The sequence below is a fragment of the Acipenser ruthenus genome, chromosome 3, assembly GCF_902713425.1.
Source record: "Acipenser ruthenus chromosome 3, fAciRut3.2 maternal haplotype, whole genome shotgun sequence".
NCBI lineage: Eukaryota > Metazoa > Chordata > Actinopteri > Acipenseriformes > Acipenseridae > Acipenser > Acipenser ruthenus.
This window is the reverse complement of record NC_081191.1, coordinates 64888870-64905941: the sequence shown is the minus strand read 5'-3', so window position 1 is coordinate 64905941 and position 17072 is coordinate 64888870. Positions and strand designations below refer to the sequence as shown.

Here is a 17072-nt window from a genome sequence, read left to right as displayed (position 1 = left end):
GGAGAGAGGAGTATAACTACACTGTAATTGCTCATGTGGAATAGCTGAGTTATAGCGTAGGTTTATCACAGGAATTTTACATGCAGCCTTCATAATAAAAAGGAATGTAGTGAAATTGTTTTTAATCCGTATATATAAGGCTTTAGAATATTGTTCTTGCCTCTTATTAGCAATTGCAACATCATTAACCTTTCCACCTTTGGATTTCTAGACTTCTGATAATAATTATTTTCTGTGCTGTAGGTCACATGATCTGATTTGATGTTAGACACTGCACAAGAGGGGAAGCAGTGATAATGCATATAGTGCCAATAAGATTGAACATATTAAAACCTTGGTTATTGCTAGATAACTGCTGGTAGGACAGCTTGATTTGTCCAGCATTGATATAATGGGCAAAAAAAGAAAAAAACTCAGTATCCACTGATTCGTTTTTCAAATTTGGATGATTCATTGTCTAATTCGGAGTCCTCTATGCACACATTGCTAAATCCCAACAATGTAAAAACATGTTTCAGCTTTTTGAAATATGGTTAACAAGAATAGGTATTTTAGAGCTGTACTGAGAGGATTGGGAGTGTTGACACATGTGAAAAGCAGTGTAAATAATATATGTTTTCCAAGTAAATAGCAGTTGTGTGATTGGGAGAAAGTAGGAAAACAGGAAATCAGCTGTCTTGATTCTTTCAAATGTAAAGAAGTACTAAAAAGAAACTAGTTATATTTATTGACAAACATTTCACATCTTGATCAATGTCTCCATAAAGACTTGTTGCATAATATTGTTACTGTAGGTTATTTTAAATACTTCTACAATATATGCCTTTGCAGATACTGTCAATTTACATTGATCTTGGATCAAGATAAACTAAAATGTACATGAAAAATGTTAATACATTGATCCCTTTAAATACAACTACAAGAAACTATAAGGAAAAGTGATGCCAAAATGTTCGATTGCAATAATTTTACCATGGAAATGTTAATAATCCTATATACTGTATTATAGTCATGTGCAACCATTTCAAATCTTTCATGTGAACATTTCAATCTTCTATAACAGAATTAGTATGTCTTCTGACATTATTGTGTGTCAGCCCCTGAGCTAAGTTTAATAGCTGAAAGAAGACTTTTAATCGCTAAAAGGAGACTACTGTGTTTTACTGTGTCGCTAAAGACAAAAATAAACTTAAGGCTAAAATTCCTTTGGTCTGTGGTCAGGCCCTCTTTTTTATCTTTTTATTAAATGGTTTATTTACCACATGTATAACAAGATAACAGTCTATCTCGCCTGCTTAGCATGTCTTCAGTCAGTCAAATATCCTGCTGGCTGAACTTTATTTTTAGTGTCCCAGCCTCTAAAGGCATTTGAAATTTTGCATCTAGGCCTATAAACTGCCAGAAGTTAAAAATACCCCAACATTCCCAAGTGACAATTCTATAATTTGTGAATTTGGTTAATCCACATCTATGCCGTGTACTGTACTTTATTGTATAAGGACCTGTCACTATTTCACAGTTTTCAATATGTAATGTGTTTTATGTGTATTATATTGTAAAATTACGAGGGATCACTGTATTACTAATTGATCAATGGTAGGCAAGTGTATCAAGCTGAAGTCTCCATTTTGGATCCATACTGATCTTAGGTGTGATTGAGAATTTGTATGTTTGTTATGTTTAGTGGAGGCATGTCACATGCCAAAAAGGAAAAAAAGCATATAGATTCAGGGAACATCACTGATTACTACATTTTATTACCTTGTGTTTATCATTTGAATGTGATAATTGAAGATGATTTCTAAAATGGCCTATATTATTGCCTTAATTGGAGTTACCAAGTAATATAGTTAAACTGTATAGGAGTGTCACGGATGGCTGGGTGATGACGTTACAGACCAGGAAGTACAGCCAGACATGGGCGTGTGTTTATTAAATAAATCAAACAAACAGAAACACACAAAACAAACGGCACGATGGACAAAACAAATATATGTATACAGTGCGCCCTACCTATAAGACTCTCGTTTATAACGCACCTCGGATATAACGCTCCTACAGCATGTCCCCCAATTCCCTTCAGCATTCGTTTTATAACTAAATAAATATTAGGCCTATTACGTGGTTATGTTCCCTAATGCATTTACTTTTTTGCTGCGAGAGGAGCTGCGGCTTTCTCCAGGAGACGAGACACTCTTTTATCTACATGGCCATCTCCAAATTAGTAATCACTTAATCAATTTGGAGATGGCCACACTGCGCACAAGTTTAGAGGGATGGGGCTTGAAGCCCATCCATGTTGTCAAACAATAACAAAACATTGTTTAGCAAAACACAATACAGTACATTTAAATAATAGATACATACAGGGGCAAACGTACCCCGTCACAAGGATACATTTAACATTTTCATATACAGTATGTACATTATTTACATTAATCTACACAATAGATACCATTTCATCACATGTTGTGTGTGTGTGTGTGTGTGTGTGCAAAAACAAGAAAAACAAATTTAAATGAAGTTTACTGAGGTTTACTAAACAGGTATGGAAATATGATCAATAAAGGCTAATCTACATTGAAAAAGCCAAAACAGCTATTGGTTATAACAGCATGACGTTTCTAATTAACACATGTTCTCATGTTAAGTTGAAATAGTATGGGTAAACTAAGCATTTATTTGCAGCAGGTTTACTGCTGTATTTTTTTCAATATACTCTCACGTGGCTAAAAAGTTCATTGTAAGTATATTAATTTCAAACTTCATTTGAAGAGTTTATTATTTTTTTTGTCTACCAAACCATATACTGTAGAAATTCTGGTAGTTAAACATACACTTTTGAACACTATCAGTAGTCTACTTTAATTTTATATCTGATTAAACTATGCAGAACTTTAAAAATATGAGGAAATAGTATTGTTCATAGTTTTTACAGGAAAAATATGCTGTTACCTCAAAGAAATGTTTTTAAATTAAAATGACATCGACAGGGTGAAAGAATTGTGTTTGTTTCTGTGGCAGATTTCCTAGACATATGGGATGTTAACATGCTGAAGAATCGAGATGAAATTAACAAAAAGGAGCACCACACAGATCTGTATGACAACGTCAAACTAATTGTGCGTCGGGGGCAGCCGTTCCAGATCAAATTAACATTCAGCCGGCCTTACAACCCTGAGAAGGACCAGTTCTGTGTTGAGTTCCTCATTGGTGAGTACCAGCAGTTGCTGTATGATTCTGCCATCTTGGACTGTTCCACACTGTACTATGGTCACTAAGTTTAGGTGGGATGATATGTTATTATTTTCTTTGTAGTGCAAACAGCAGAGTTTAGGGGTTTAGAACAGAGGCAAAAGCTATTCAGTAAAAAAAAAAAAAGTTATTATCAGTGGATTACAAGTATGTCTGCACAGAAATGTGAATGATACATCTGTGTTAGTGACATATGACATAACAAATATGTTTCTGACTGTTCTGCGTCATTCTCTTATTTTGTAGAGGACTTTTTTTATCGTTGTCTTACTCTTATGGTGTCATTTTGTCTTTCTCTTCACTCTGTATTTTCTGTATTTAAAAAAAATATATGAAAACAAGCAGTGTGTTCGTACTGTAAACAAAAATTGCTGAGCTGTTTTTGAGCTCCTGTTTATAAATACAAGATCACATACTTGCAAGGGGGCAGATGGGCAGATCACACTAAGGGACAGAACTGTACCGGAGCTGTTCTGTAATATCAGTTTTTATTTTAGCTTAGTTTGATTATTGCTCCATTATTGCTCCAACTTTGTTGAAGCTTTTTTACCAAAGCCTACAACAAAGATGAAAGGTTGAAGTTGGTAATCATGAAAGAAAGACAGTCTTGAATTGCTTTAAGCATATATTTTATTTATACTTTATTTAACTAATCAAACCAGATTAAATAAATTCATAGGTTAAAGCTTTGGGAATAGGGCTCCATGTGCATTAAAACAAATCCTACACAATGTTTTACTACTATTCTAATGAGGACTTGCAATTGACTCCCTAAAATGTAGATTTACATATCATGGATCACCACAATCATATGTTTAGCAATGTATTTCTGCATTAATCCCTAGACACAGTGCAATTTAGCGCCACATAATGTATCTGTTTGGTGCAAAGTCCCGCCCTTCCCGCACCATTTTGCAATGCCTACACAGCCCCAGAATGACTGACACATTGGCTAGCCAATCTAAGACATACAACTATATAGTCCCACTATCATGTGACTTTTTACACTCACAGCATCAGTGCAAATTCAGAGAGGAATGGGTTAGGTCATACACGTGGATTAGGAAAAGTGCATATTTATCTTACGTTTTTTTCATACGTTTTGTAGAAAAGATTTTAGAATTGGATACTGAGGTGAAAACGGTAGTAAGAAGCATTCAAAGTTGCTGAGTTGATATTTAATTTTGAAATACTATTATTAAATATACAGTATAACATGTGTAAATATACAATCCTCCCCCCTCCCCCCGAAAAAAAACGGCAGGTGTCCTGTTTTTGCATTTTGAAAAGGTGGTCACCCTGTGTTTAAGTAAAGTGTGTACAAATATGTGCATGGCCAGAGATAATGACATAATTCTCTTATGAATGTGTGGAATAATTATTTCCTGATGCCTAAGGTTGTACAGGCCAGTAGAAATATTTAATAACTGTTCTCAATGTCCACAAGTGGCTGTAAAATCATGTACCATCAGTGTAACAGTGTTTGAAAGCTAATGGTGAAGGTGAGGTCTTAAATAGCTTAATTCTCCTTAAGAGCCATCTTAGGAGCATTGTAATCAAAAAATAATTTCATTAAGCCTGGGCAATTGGTAGTTTGGGAAGAAATGAACATTAAATGTTAATGAACCAAATTTCTCTCTCTTTTATTTATTTTTATTTTCAAAAATATCAATGCTTATTATTACCCTTACATAATCTTGACCTTTAAAAAATGTTAATTTCATTTTAAAGGTCTAACATTTAAAACTCATGAAATGGCAGCACCAGAGACTACAGTTCTCGTTGTTAGTTTTCATATATGCTACATATGCTGTTTTGAAGTTATAAAACAATAGGTCAAATACAGCCTTTCTTTCTACTAGTTACATTTCTTTAATGTTGTTGGCACCCTGCATTCTCAAGTTTTAAAACAAACAGGCCTAATACCCGCTAATGAAGATGCTGATATACCTTCTAACACTATTTCAAGAGTAGTGTAAAAATCAGCTCTACATAACATTCTGAAGGAGCGGGCACATCCATGGTCAAGTCAACATAGAGTTAAAATATAAGTATTCTTTGCTTTAGTCTCCAAAAAGTAGGAGCGGTGTTGAAAAAACGTCATGGCTAATGAGCATTGTGATAAATGTATTTTTAGTAAGTCACTGTCCTGTTTTTTGTAAAGTGGTGTTTTGATTTTATTTGGAGCTAAGAACTTGGAAATAATATCATATTTTTGACACTGCTTTAAATGTTTATCACATGCCTATAACAAGTCAGTTATTAATGACTTTTACAACAAGACTGTCCAGAGGATCCCTTTTAATGTGTCACGTGTTTTATTTATTTTAAATAGGGGTGGGCATCAATATCAATATTTTCATTTGATTTGATACCTTTATTTATTCATTTTAATAATGTTTTATTTCTATTTTGTTCACCCCAAAAGTGTTAAAAACAAATATGGATCAAGTAAATGAATAGTATGACAAGCTTAGGAGAGAACTGCAGGAAGGTCAATGATTTTATCCCAATTATATATTTATTTTAGTTGTGGGATAATTTGTGTGTTACGGTCTAGGTTTCATATTTGTTGTATATTTGATAAATGATGGGGGTTATGTCTGATGTCATATGCAGAGATGATTTGAGAAAACCCATGCCAAATGTGGTTGAGGGATAAACTAGGTAATTGATAGCCAGTTAATCCCTTAGCCACAATATAAAAACAAACAGCTTTGGCTGAATGGGGTTAGTGTGTCCAAAGGCGGAATGAGAGTCAGGAGGTGAAGTAAACAAATTGCAATTGCTATTCATGCTGGATTTATACCAGCGCTATACTTGTGTGTTCCGTGTCTGGTTGTCTCTCTGTTTTGGCCACTGTGACAGTTTGTTTTGTTTTGTTTAAACCTTTTGTTTGTAATAAACGTGCGCATCAGTGCTTCCATACCCCAGTCCTGTCTTCTTCCTGGTCTGACGTCACCTGCAAGCCATCTTGCCACACCCACACTCTCCTCTTAAAAAAAGAAAAATACTTGAGGAGGACTGATGCCTGATGACTGACTCGAGGAGGACTGATGCCTGATACCTGACGACTGACTTTAAGATGACTGGTGCCTGATGACTGACTCAAGGAGGACTGATGCCTGATACCTGATGACTGACTCGAGGAGGACTGATGCCTGACAGAGGAAGGAGTGATACCTGATGATATCCTAAAATGGACATCGTACACATAGAGCAAATGTGAACCAACAATACTTAGAGGTGACGTATTTCTATGAACTCTGAAATAGAAAATTATGTTGTTGGTGACTATAGACTGTTGATGAGTCGGGAGTGACGGTCTAAACACTGCTATGGAGGAAATAAAACAATGTCCAAGACAAAGACTTTGCTGGTTAAATGTAGGTTTCTTTTATTAAAAATGCTTGTCACACACCCATTCAGCCAAAGCTGTTTGTTTTTATATTGTGGCTAAGGGATTAACTGGCTATCAATTACCTAGTTTATCCCTCAACCACATTTGGCATGGGTTGGAGGCAATGGAAAATGGTAAGTACATTGACAACTTGAAACAATAAACTATTGTGTGACGGTTTAGTATGGAAGCTATTGACATATAACTGTATACGGTATATGTAATAATTTATATCCTGCACTCTTTGTAAACCTGTTTGTAAAGTATCTTGGCAATTCCTTGGATGCAAAATATATTCTTTTTCAAACAATCCTTCTTTAAGTGTACAGTAGAATACATTTGAACTGCAGTTTGCCTTTTGAAACTGATAAGCAGTGTGCCAAGCCTAAGTTATTTCTGTCCTGTGATATCTGACCCTGTCATGGCTGAAGCAGTGAGATATTGAAGTTTAATTTAGCCATACGCCTGGGATGTTGTTACTTTGCCATCATTCATTTGTCTAGAATTTAGTGTTTGTGAAAAGTGTCTGATGTACAGAACTGGAAATCACTCACATTTATCCGCAGGCAGCAATACAGTTCTAGGCCTATTATCTGCCAATGTGTCTGTAACCTATTCCAAAGGGAATATAAGGTGAGAGGATAATTCAGACTCTATGTCCATTCAGACTTTGAACTGTCTATGAGCTTTTCAGCAAGTGTGCTTTTATTTGTGATGGTTTTGGAATGTGAGCAGTGTGCTCTGGAAATTGGGTAAAGACCGCTGGAGCTCAGTCAAAAAAGGTCACAGCTACTTGAACACATGAACTGCTTTTTTTGGTGCTCACTACATTTTTCTGTGGCTTTTTTCAATCTAAAGAGACTTTCGTATGAAACGTTTCCTCTGTGCACCCAACTGCCACCAAGTACTGTAATGATTGGTAAACAGTCATAGACCTACTACTATAATTCCAGCAAGAGTTTGCCAGTAGCTACATATAAACTGCAGTACTTTGAAAATTAGTATACCTCTTTAGGAGTAATACTGATGAGGTGGTCTTTAAGTGTTTGGTCACTGGTCACAGTAGAAGTGTTGCATCCAGTGCAAAAGTATACTCTGGTTAAGAATTAAGAATTCCTATAAATCTTCTTTGTTGGCATTTCTTTAACAGCTGATTTCTCATAAACCATGTGAGATGCCAACTTCCAATTTTTAGTGTTATGGAAACTCCTAGGCTTCTCACAGGTGGATGTCGGACGCGAACCCGGAACATCTCGCTTTGAAGCATAGCGCCGATGTCACTATACAAAATAGCCAGTTTAGATTGCGTCACCTACCAGCCCTGACCCCTACCCCCGTGCACACTACACTCTCCCCTGCCAGCCTCAAGTCCGCCTTCGGACTTGCTCAGCAGGCTACAGGCTTCCAAGAGCATGCCGAAGTACCTGCATCCATTTCTGACACCAATGTGGCGAACCTCGGTTCCCGCAGGCAGGGACTTTCCACAGGCGGAGGTCGGATGCGAACCTGGGACCTCCTGCTTTGAAGCATAGCGCGGATACCGCTGTACAAAAGAGCCAGGCTCCCTTGCAGGAGCAGAGATCAGGCTTATGTCTTCATGTTTAGATTGCATCACCTACCAGCCCTGACCCATACCCCCGTGCACACTACACTCTCCCCTGCCAGCCTCAAGTCTGCCCGGGGACTTGCTCACCAGGCTACAGGCTTCCAAGTGTATGCCGGGGTACCTGCACCCCTGCGCCCGTGCACGCTACAATACCCTTCACTTTTGACCTAAGACCTAATATAGTTGCCATATTGTGTTCATGTGACTGTTTGGCTTATGGATGATAAAGAATACATATTTCAAAATATTTGTTCGAAACATTTTTTTTAACCTCCTTTCATAATCCTGAAATCGATACATACTTTATATACTATACAACTAGTGCTCCTTTTTCCCCATCCATATCCATTTTACTTCATTCAATCCGTGAAATTCCCCTAGGCCTCTGGATATGCTTTGTCAGGAATGGAAATGGTGACCCTGTGTCCTTTGAAAGTTATGTTACCAAAGATACCTTATCAGAAGATACAGTTCCTGAAAACTCTGAATTGGTTTGGCAGAATGAACCGGCTACATAGAATAACCAAGTTCAAATTGCTTTAAAGACATAAATAACCATTGTGTAGCTGATGGTTTTCTATCTCCATTTAATTCCTGTGTAATTGGTATCACCGAATGTGAGTGTATGTGTAACTAGGTTCCTATTTCCTGGAATGTTCATGAGAAAGAAAATAAACCCTGGTTAGTTACAAATCAAGAACAAAGGTAATTCAAACTTACAGAAGAAACCTACGACAAGTGTAAAACAAAGTAGTTATCTATTGAATAAGTAATCTGTTTGGAACATTTTTGCTGTGTATAATGGTGTTTTCTTCTGGATATTTACATTCTCTTCTTCATAAGGCAAGTGCATTGAATTATATTCATATTTAGTGCATGTTGGAAAGAAAAAATTGCAGCAGCTTGCATATATGTTAACAATATTTAGAAATGGCTAACATACAAAGTAATGCAACATTTATAATGTTTGGAAATTATTTTCAGTGTGGAATTAGTTTTAAATTTTGACAGAAAAAAAAATCATCTTTGGTAATTACTATGGGAAGCAGTCAAATCCAACCACAACATTACTCATCACTTACTGACTCATTTTGTAAATGAAGCTTTTTTGAGTCATTATGCTAGATGCAGACCAATATGTAATCATTTTAGATTTCACTGCTTTATGTTATAAAAATGAATCAATTTTCCTTTAAAATGACTACAACAAGGGCATATTATTTTTAATTCTGCTTTGTTGAAAATAATGAAGAAAATTATGAATTTTCTGGTCATGCTCATTTGCTTGTTTGGCCACATCTTTCACACATAATAAAGTCATGTTATGAGAGACATTAGATCATATTTTGCAAGACCACTGTGCACTTTGAAATTACAGACTTAAGTAGTGACTTTTGCGAATTGTCAAAAATCACATCCTTATATTGCACTGATAAATACCACTTGACAACTTATGAGTAGGGCTGTATTTTTTCACTGTAAAAATATGTATTTCAAGATATTTCACGATTAAACATAATATTTATTAACCCTTAGCGGTCCATTTATTCAGCGCGTCTCAGGCACGTCAGATCTAATTTATTTTCACATGCACAGTTTATTTTAGACGCGCTGTTTAAAAGTGTTTTTTCACAGTAAAACAGGTTTAAAAGGCACCTCATATCAACAGGACATTCAGTACTGCATCTCCAGTCCCGCCTCATCCCTTGTTCGCTGTATTTTTCACATACCTCTTCATAGTCGTGCATACCGATAAATCATCACCTGATCACTCGTTTTATCACCAAACTCCTCAATAATGTGACCCAAGTCATTATTTTATTACTATAACATCTCAAAAAGCTCTGGAAATGTCTGTGATATTCTTTGAGTGCTGGACACAGAAGCAGCTATCTTGTTTGTTTATGTCCGTGTTATCTCTGTGGTGCCGGGGCTATGTGTATTGCTCAGATCCACCACTTTTTTTTCGGCTTCTCTCGGCTCCTATCGGTCTCACTCGGCCATTGAATGGTTTTCTCAGATTTTTCCGGAGAAAAAACGACCAGAGACCTGTTTTACGTCTTTTTGATGATGTCGGACCTGGTCCGACATAGGACCGCAAACGGTTAAAGCAGAAAAATAGCATTGTCACATTTACTCTATAGTTATTATACAACAAATGATCCTAAATATGTAAATGCTTACCTGAAAAACAGTAAATGCCAAATTGTAGAATATTTTGTTTTTTATGTCCACCGTTTAAAGACATTCTACAGTATTTTCACCATCAGTGAATTATCTAACACAATTAAAACATAAATAAATGTAAAAATAATAACAAACACATAAAATGTTGCATGTTTATACTGGACAGAGCACTCTTTAGCAGAAATATTTCCGATCTTTGATGCAGTGTGTTCAATCGCTTACCGGAAGCAAACTAAACTGGCTGCCAGGTTACTAAATCTATAGTAAAAGATAGTGTGTTAATAAGACAAATATTTGCTGTATTTGTTATTAAGTAGTAAAAAAGATGTGTAATTACACTATTCTTTCAGAAATGGGAATTTTCACAGAGAACTACATATTACACCGCAGTAGGTAAATCTGTGCTAGCCATGAAAAACATACAGCCTTATTTATGCAGGTTATTTATGCAAATGTGCACAAATAACCTATTTTAAGCTGATCCTTGTTCAATTACAGCAGAAAAATACTTCTTCATGAAATACATTAGATAAGATAATGGGCCCTATTTAGCAAATATGTGTGCAGCTACTTCCGCTCGGGCAAAAATGATAGTGTTAGTAAACTGCCGCGATAGCGCACAAAAATGTGATTTAGAAGTCGGGTCTCGTGTGGGCTAACTCACATCAAATAGCGAATCATGCCCCCAGCCAATCACAGCACAGTGGGGGAGTAAGGTTACAACCAATAAGGATTCAACATTCCTTTAAGAGCACCTGTGCGTCTGGGATAGCAAAGAAGGCATTTTGAAACCATAAAAAAAGAAGGAAGGAAACAAAAGCGCAAATAAATTACAAATCTCCAGCAGCCCAAGTGAGGAGGATGACCAAGCCCCTCAAGCAAGGCTATGAAATAAAAAAGGTAATGTATAAGGCTTTGTCTGACCTTCTTGGCACTTGTAGCACCTGCAACCTTCACCACTGAGGTTTCAAGTTCAGCATCTCCTTCCCCCAAACCCTGTAATCTTTCCTCTGTAAGTTCAACATCACATCCATTACGGAGAGCTATGTTATGTAAAACACAACAAGCCAAGATGATATTTCTAACCTTCAGAGGAGTGTACTGTAGTGTTCCCCCAGACAAACATCAGAATCGCATTTTGAGGATTGCAAATGTTCGCTCAATTACAGTATGAGCATATTTAAAGGTCCGGTTATACCTCTGTTTAGCAGGGGTCGAGGGGTTGAACAGCGATATCAGTAGCCACCTCTTCAGTGGATACCCGGTGTCCCCTATCAACCAGCCTCTCAGACGGTCATCCCGCTGAAACGCAGCTGCCACCTGCGAATTAGAGAGGATAAACGAGTCATGAGCGGAGCCAGGCTGGTTTGCATACACATTTGTGATGTAGTTGTTGGCATCACACACTACTTACATGTTGACAGAATAGGTCCTCTTACAATTTATGTCGAGGTGCCTATTCTGTGTTGGTGAGCGTAGCTGCACATGTGTGCAATCGATGACCCCCAGGACACCAGGAAACCCGTGCCTCCCAAGAAAACCTTGCTTTGTATTTTGTTGCAGCTCGTGAAACAGGGAAATGGATCAATTCTCCTGCCCGCTTTAATAAAGTTGAAGTTACATCTCACACTGCACATGATACAGCCGACTGGCTCATGTCTGCAGTATAACAGATGATACCCTTAGTGCTACAGGCAAACAGTGTGCTCTCCGCATGTCTCCTTCCAGGTCAGCCTGAAGCAGTTGGCAAATGTCAGTGATCAGTGATCAGACAGGCTCAGAAAAGACTTCTAAATATTTGGGGACGTCTCCTCTCTCTTTGGCTGGCCATGTAGAAATCCAGTACACACTCCATATTTCTTTTATTTCTCTTTTTTTCACTCTCTTTTCTTTGCCTGCTTCCCTGGTAGTTTCAGCAGTATTTATAGTCGACCATGTAATTTGCGCACAGTTTATACCTGGTTTTCACATGTCCATTGAAATGCAAACACTAACACTGTCAATGGTTTGCTAAATCGCTACATTTGTATGCAAATGAGGACACCCCCCTAAAGTTCAGCCCATGTCCAGCACTACTGCTGACTTTGCTGGGTGGGTACTAAAACACAGTTGCTAAATCACATTGGTGGGCAAAGTCTGTTTGCCCACACGTGCGCCTGATTTTTGATGCACTAACTGTCTGCAAAAGTGTTTGCGATTGCCTTAGGGGTTTGCGAACATTGCTAAATAGGCCGAATATTTTTTGGCTGCTTTAATTCTAAAATAAATTATTGTTTTGGGGCTTGTTCTGTAGAATGATTCGTGGTGGTCTCCATCCAGATTTCTTGAACACATTCCAGTGTTCGGAAAGGCACTTACTGTAGTTCTTCATTAAAAAGAAACAGGTTATAACAAAATAACTAGATAAGTGCACAAAGGTTGTAACAGCTTTGAACTTATTATTTCGTGTGTCAGTTAGGTTATAACCCTACCAAAAATAAGATAAGAAGATATGACCAATTTTAAAGATTTCTGCAAGGCTGTTAACAGGACACAGATACTGAAGTTAAAAATGAATCAAAAGCTCCTGAGCTGCCCTGTGCTGGATAGCTTCAGAGTTACAGGAAAATGCTCATAGAAAAGAGAGAGAATATTAACAGCATACATAAATATAAGCAATAGGAATACATTTTATCATCAATTTGCAAAAAACATGCAAATATTTAGTGGCCAAGCGTGAAGTCCATTTTCAGTCCTTAATGTCCATGTGGCAATGTGTCCCGCCCCTGTGTGCATTTGTGTGTTATATGTTGTATGTTGCGTGTTGTGTGTAAATGTTGGTGTATAGAGATGGCTGCACGGGATATAAATGGGTGTGTGCAGCACGAGTTATTTAAGATGTAATTGTATTTAGGCACGGGATTGCACATCACTTCACGTGCATTTAAAGTAATTAATATGTGAGCACGAGGTTGCACGTAATTAATTCACGTGCTGGGATTCAAGTGAATAATTAATTAGTAATTGAATCCCAGCACAACAGTATAAATAGATGCACATTTCATTCACTCGGTGTTGTGTGTTCAGGGCGAAAGAACGGGAGAGAGTGAGGAGAAAGAGAACGAGAAAGAGAAAGTGAGCAATTGCTACGTGGTGCTGGAGGACCAGCACAGTATGTGTTTGTTTAGTGTTCGTCGCTGTTTGTTAGTGTGTGTTCGTTTTTGTTTGTCTCTTTATTTTGGCGTGAAGTGCCGTGACCTGTTTTGTGTTCTGTTTAAACCTTTTACTTTGTTAATAAACGCTGAGTGCTACCATTTGCACTCAGCTTCTCATCACCACCGTCTGTCTGTGTGTCTCTCTCTCTGGTCTGAGTTCCTCCCTGCAGCCAGCCTGTCACAGTCCATTATAAACATAGCCACACACAAAACAAAACAACAACACATTTATATAGGCAGTTTCAGAAATGTAAAGATCTTCCTGAGCTCAGAATTTGCTAAATAACAATTAAACACTACCTTAAAAGAATTTACACATATCGTTTAGAAGAGAAAAACAGAAGACAGAATTTAATACGTTTTATAAATGTCAGTCTAACTATTATAGAAAGCTGTAAACATGGAATACATATTCAAAGAAAGAAAGAAAGCTTCAATATTCCAGAACAGTTAAACATTAAATTTAAACTATATTTTAAAACATAAAGTAGTTATTGAAACAGTGTTCTAAATAAAAAGTAGTACCATATGGTTTAATGAATTAATATTCCCTAATGTGACCCTTCTTTGAGAGCTTGCATATTTACCCAATTCTGCATGTTTTCTTAGACATTAAACTTGTATGACAATGCTAGAGTAGAAGGAAAAGCCACTAAAGGGTAAAGTGGGTTTCTATGCATTTTACCACTTATTCATGACACCTAGCCTATGACTCAACACTTCAAGTCAATAGTTATTAACAATCCTGTATTTCCACATGTTTGTAGCTGAGGGATGTTTGTGCTGGGGTGTAGTGAGTAGGCAGGTTGCTCCATGACTCCAGACTACCCTATGGAAGAAATGCATCATTAGCCAAGGTGCCAGCCTTAAGCTGCCAGATTGAGTGAGGATATTACTAGATTGTGCCTGTCAGAGCTATATATCTCCTATCTGAATACTTTTACATTGGTGCGAGAAAGGATATGTGCTGAATAAACTGTCCCGGAGACCAGATTGAGCCTTAGTCAAGTTTTAAAATTAGAGCAGACATATCTATTTGGATCAGGCACATGGAAAACAAATATTCCTTAAAGTCATTTCTGAATTAAATCCAACCACAACTAACGAAAAACCTGATGTCATTAACATTATTGTAATTAAAACTCCCACTCTTTTATTGTCTAATCTCAATCACCTCATTGCATTATGATGATAAAACTGTCTTATTATCTAGAGAACCATGCAAAAAAAAAAGAACATACCGTAACAAAAGTATATTTTTGTCTGTCTTTAAGGTGGTTCTCCGCAAGTGAGCAAAGGCACTTATATCCCTGTATTCCCCAACCAAGAGCAAGTAAAAGGCGAATGGGGAGGCAGAATACTGCAGAGTGCAGATAATGTTGTCACCCTGTCCATCACTCCTGCTGCAGACTCCATTGTGGGAAAGTTCCGGATGTATGTAGCCGTAATGACGCCTTACGGCATCCGCAGAACGTCAAGGAATCCTGAAAGAGACGTTTACATCCTTTTCAATCCATGGTGTGAAGGTAGCATGCCATTTCATTTTTTACTTTATTCATTCACTAGGTTCATAGTTAAAACTGTTCTGGGTTGAAAAATCCACATACAGTCCTTTTTTTTAACCTTTTTGCAATGTTAGCAATCAGATTCATTCTTAAATAATGTAATCTGTATGAACTAAGGAGTAACCTGCTTATACAAATCGGTAAAATAATTATATATTTTCAATAACATGAATGTGTGAGTTGCACCTTGAATAAGCACCCATGTGCCTTAAGCTGCCACGAGTATTGCGTACTGTTAGTGACTGCTTACTATGAAACTAGGAAATCCACATTTGCCCAGAATTGACCAAATCTAAAACTGTCTATCTATAGATCACTTCCTCTTCATGTCAACAACAACTCTTGCTTAGCAATCATCTTTTTATTTGGTAGGAAAGTGTGTTCACTTTACTACCAAACATACACTCATGTCCCTTGCTGAGACAAACAAACAAAAAACTCAGAGCCATACCCAAACAGCATTAATGCTTTTACAGTGGCTTAAGTATCTTCTGTTTCCTTTTGGAGAAATGGGCTGGAGCTGTAAATGGTGGTCAAATGGCACTTGTTTTTCAAACCAAGTATGGATTCTCACATCCTCCAGATGTACAATAAACTTGCAGCAGTGTAACCATGAAAAACATTTGTCTAGACAAAATAAACCCCAACCCCCAATACCCTTTCTCTTAATTCAATGATACATTATGTCTGCAATTTGCCATGAACTGGTTATCATATGTACTCATACCTATTAAGTTCCTTAATAATGAATAGTTTTACATTCATAAACTATAAGGACAAACAAAAACAATTCACTTGCATAGTTTTTGTATGAATGAAAGAGGACATTGATTGGCCATAAAGATTATTTCATTGGAAAATAGTGCTGTTAGCACCTAGGAAAGATCTAAATAAATAAGTGTTCTTCTGCAGATGACTCAGTGTGCCTGGACAACGAGGCAGAAAGAAACGAGTATGTCTTGAATGATGTGGGAACCATTTACTACGGGGAAGCCAGTAACGTGGAAACCAGGCCCTGGATTTTTGGTCAGGTAATGATTTTTATAAACAATCTTTAAGAAACATTCTTTAAAACAGTCTGTCAGTATTGTGATTCAGACTGGTGTCTGAAGGCCAGTGTTGGCCCGTGTTTGCTTTAAAACCATATAATGTTAATAAAGGTTTAAATATGTAAATTGTTACTTTACTTCATGGCCTTAACAGAAAATAATGAGCTGATGCTCTTTCTGGTAGCATTGTGCTTGAATCTTTGCTAGGAAATGTGGCTAATGTTAACAGTGTATAAATCCAGGTTGTGTTATTTATTTGCAAGCATGAAAAAATACACCTAGTTGTCAATGGTGGCAATATTAAGAATCCAAGTTTAACAGGTGTTCTGTTACTGTGTGGGTATCTGCTGAGACATGAGACACACAGAGGGTTTTGATGTTGAAAATGCTGCTCTTACTTTCAGGTTTTAAAATAAATAAATAAATAAATAAATAAATAAATAAAAGTGGAGAAAAACAAAAACTGGCCAAACACAGGCCGAGCGGTGCTCCCACTAAAAGGGAGGTCTCGCTCCAGGAACATTCTTCCTAACACAACTAAATAAACTTTGTTTGGATTAGAATCCCCTAAATTAATCCCTACCTAAATGCCAGGATCCCAGTTAACACACAGTGGTCCTCGGTCGTGCAACTGGTTCACTCTCCCTGGCTGTCCACGCAGTCATGAATCCTCACACTGGTACACAAGAACAGGAACAAAAGACTAGCTTTTTCAGCTCCTTTTTAAAGGCATGTGGCCAGGGTTAATTGATCATCGTACAGGCCCAAACACAGTAACTACTACTGTACACAAGCACAATACAGCCAAATAACTAC

General features: G+C 37.2%; 1 protein-coding gene across 1 annotated transcript in view; it reads left to right on the top strand.

The window, feature by feature from the left end:
- The window catches only part of LOC117394421 (coagulation factor XIII A chain-like), a 44544-nt gene that overhangs the window by 2844 nt on the left and 24628 nt on the right, over window positions 1-17072 (top strand). Inside the window, exons 3-5 of the mRNA XM_033992672.3 lie at window positions 3025-3213; window positions 14917-15168; window positions 16120-16238. Coding sequence (XP_033848563.2) covers window positions 3025-3213; window positions 14917-15168; window positions 16120-16238 — 560 coding nt within the window. The remainder of the gene's footprint in view (window positions 1-3024; window positions 3214-14916; window positions 15169-16119; window positions 16239-17072) is intronic.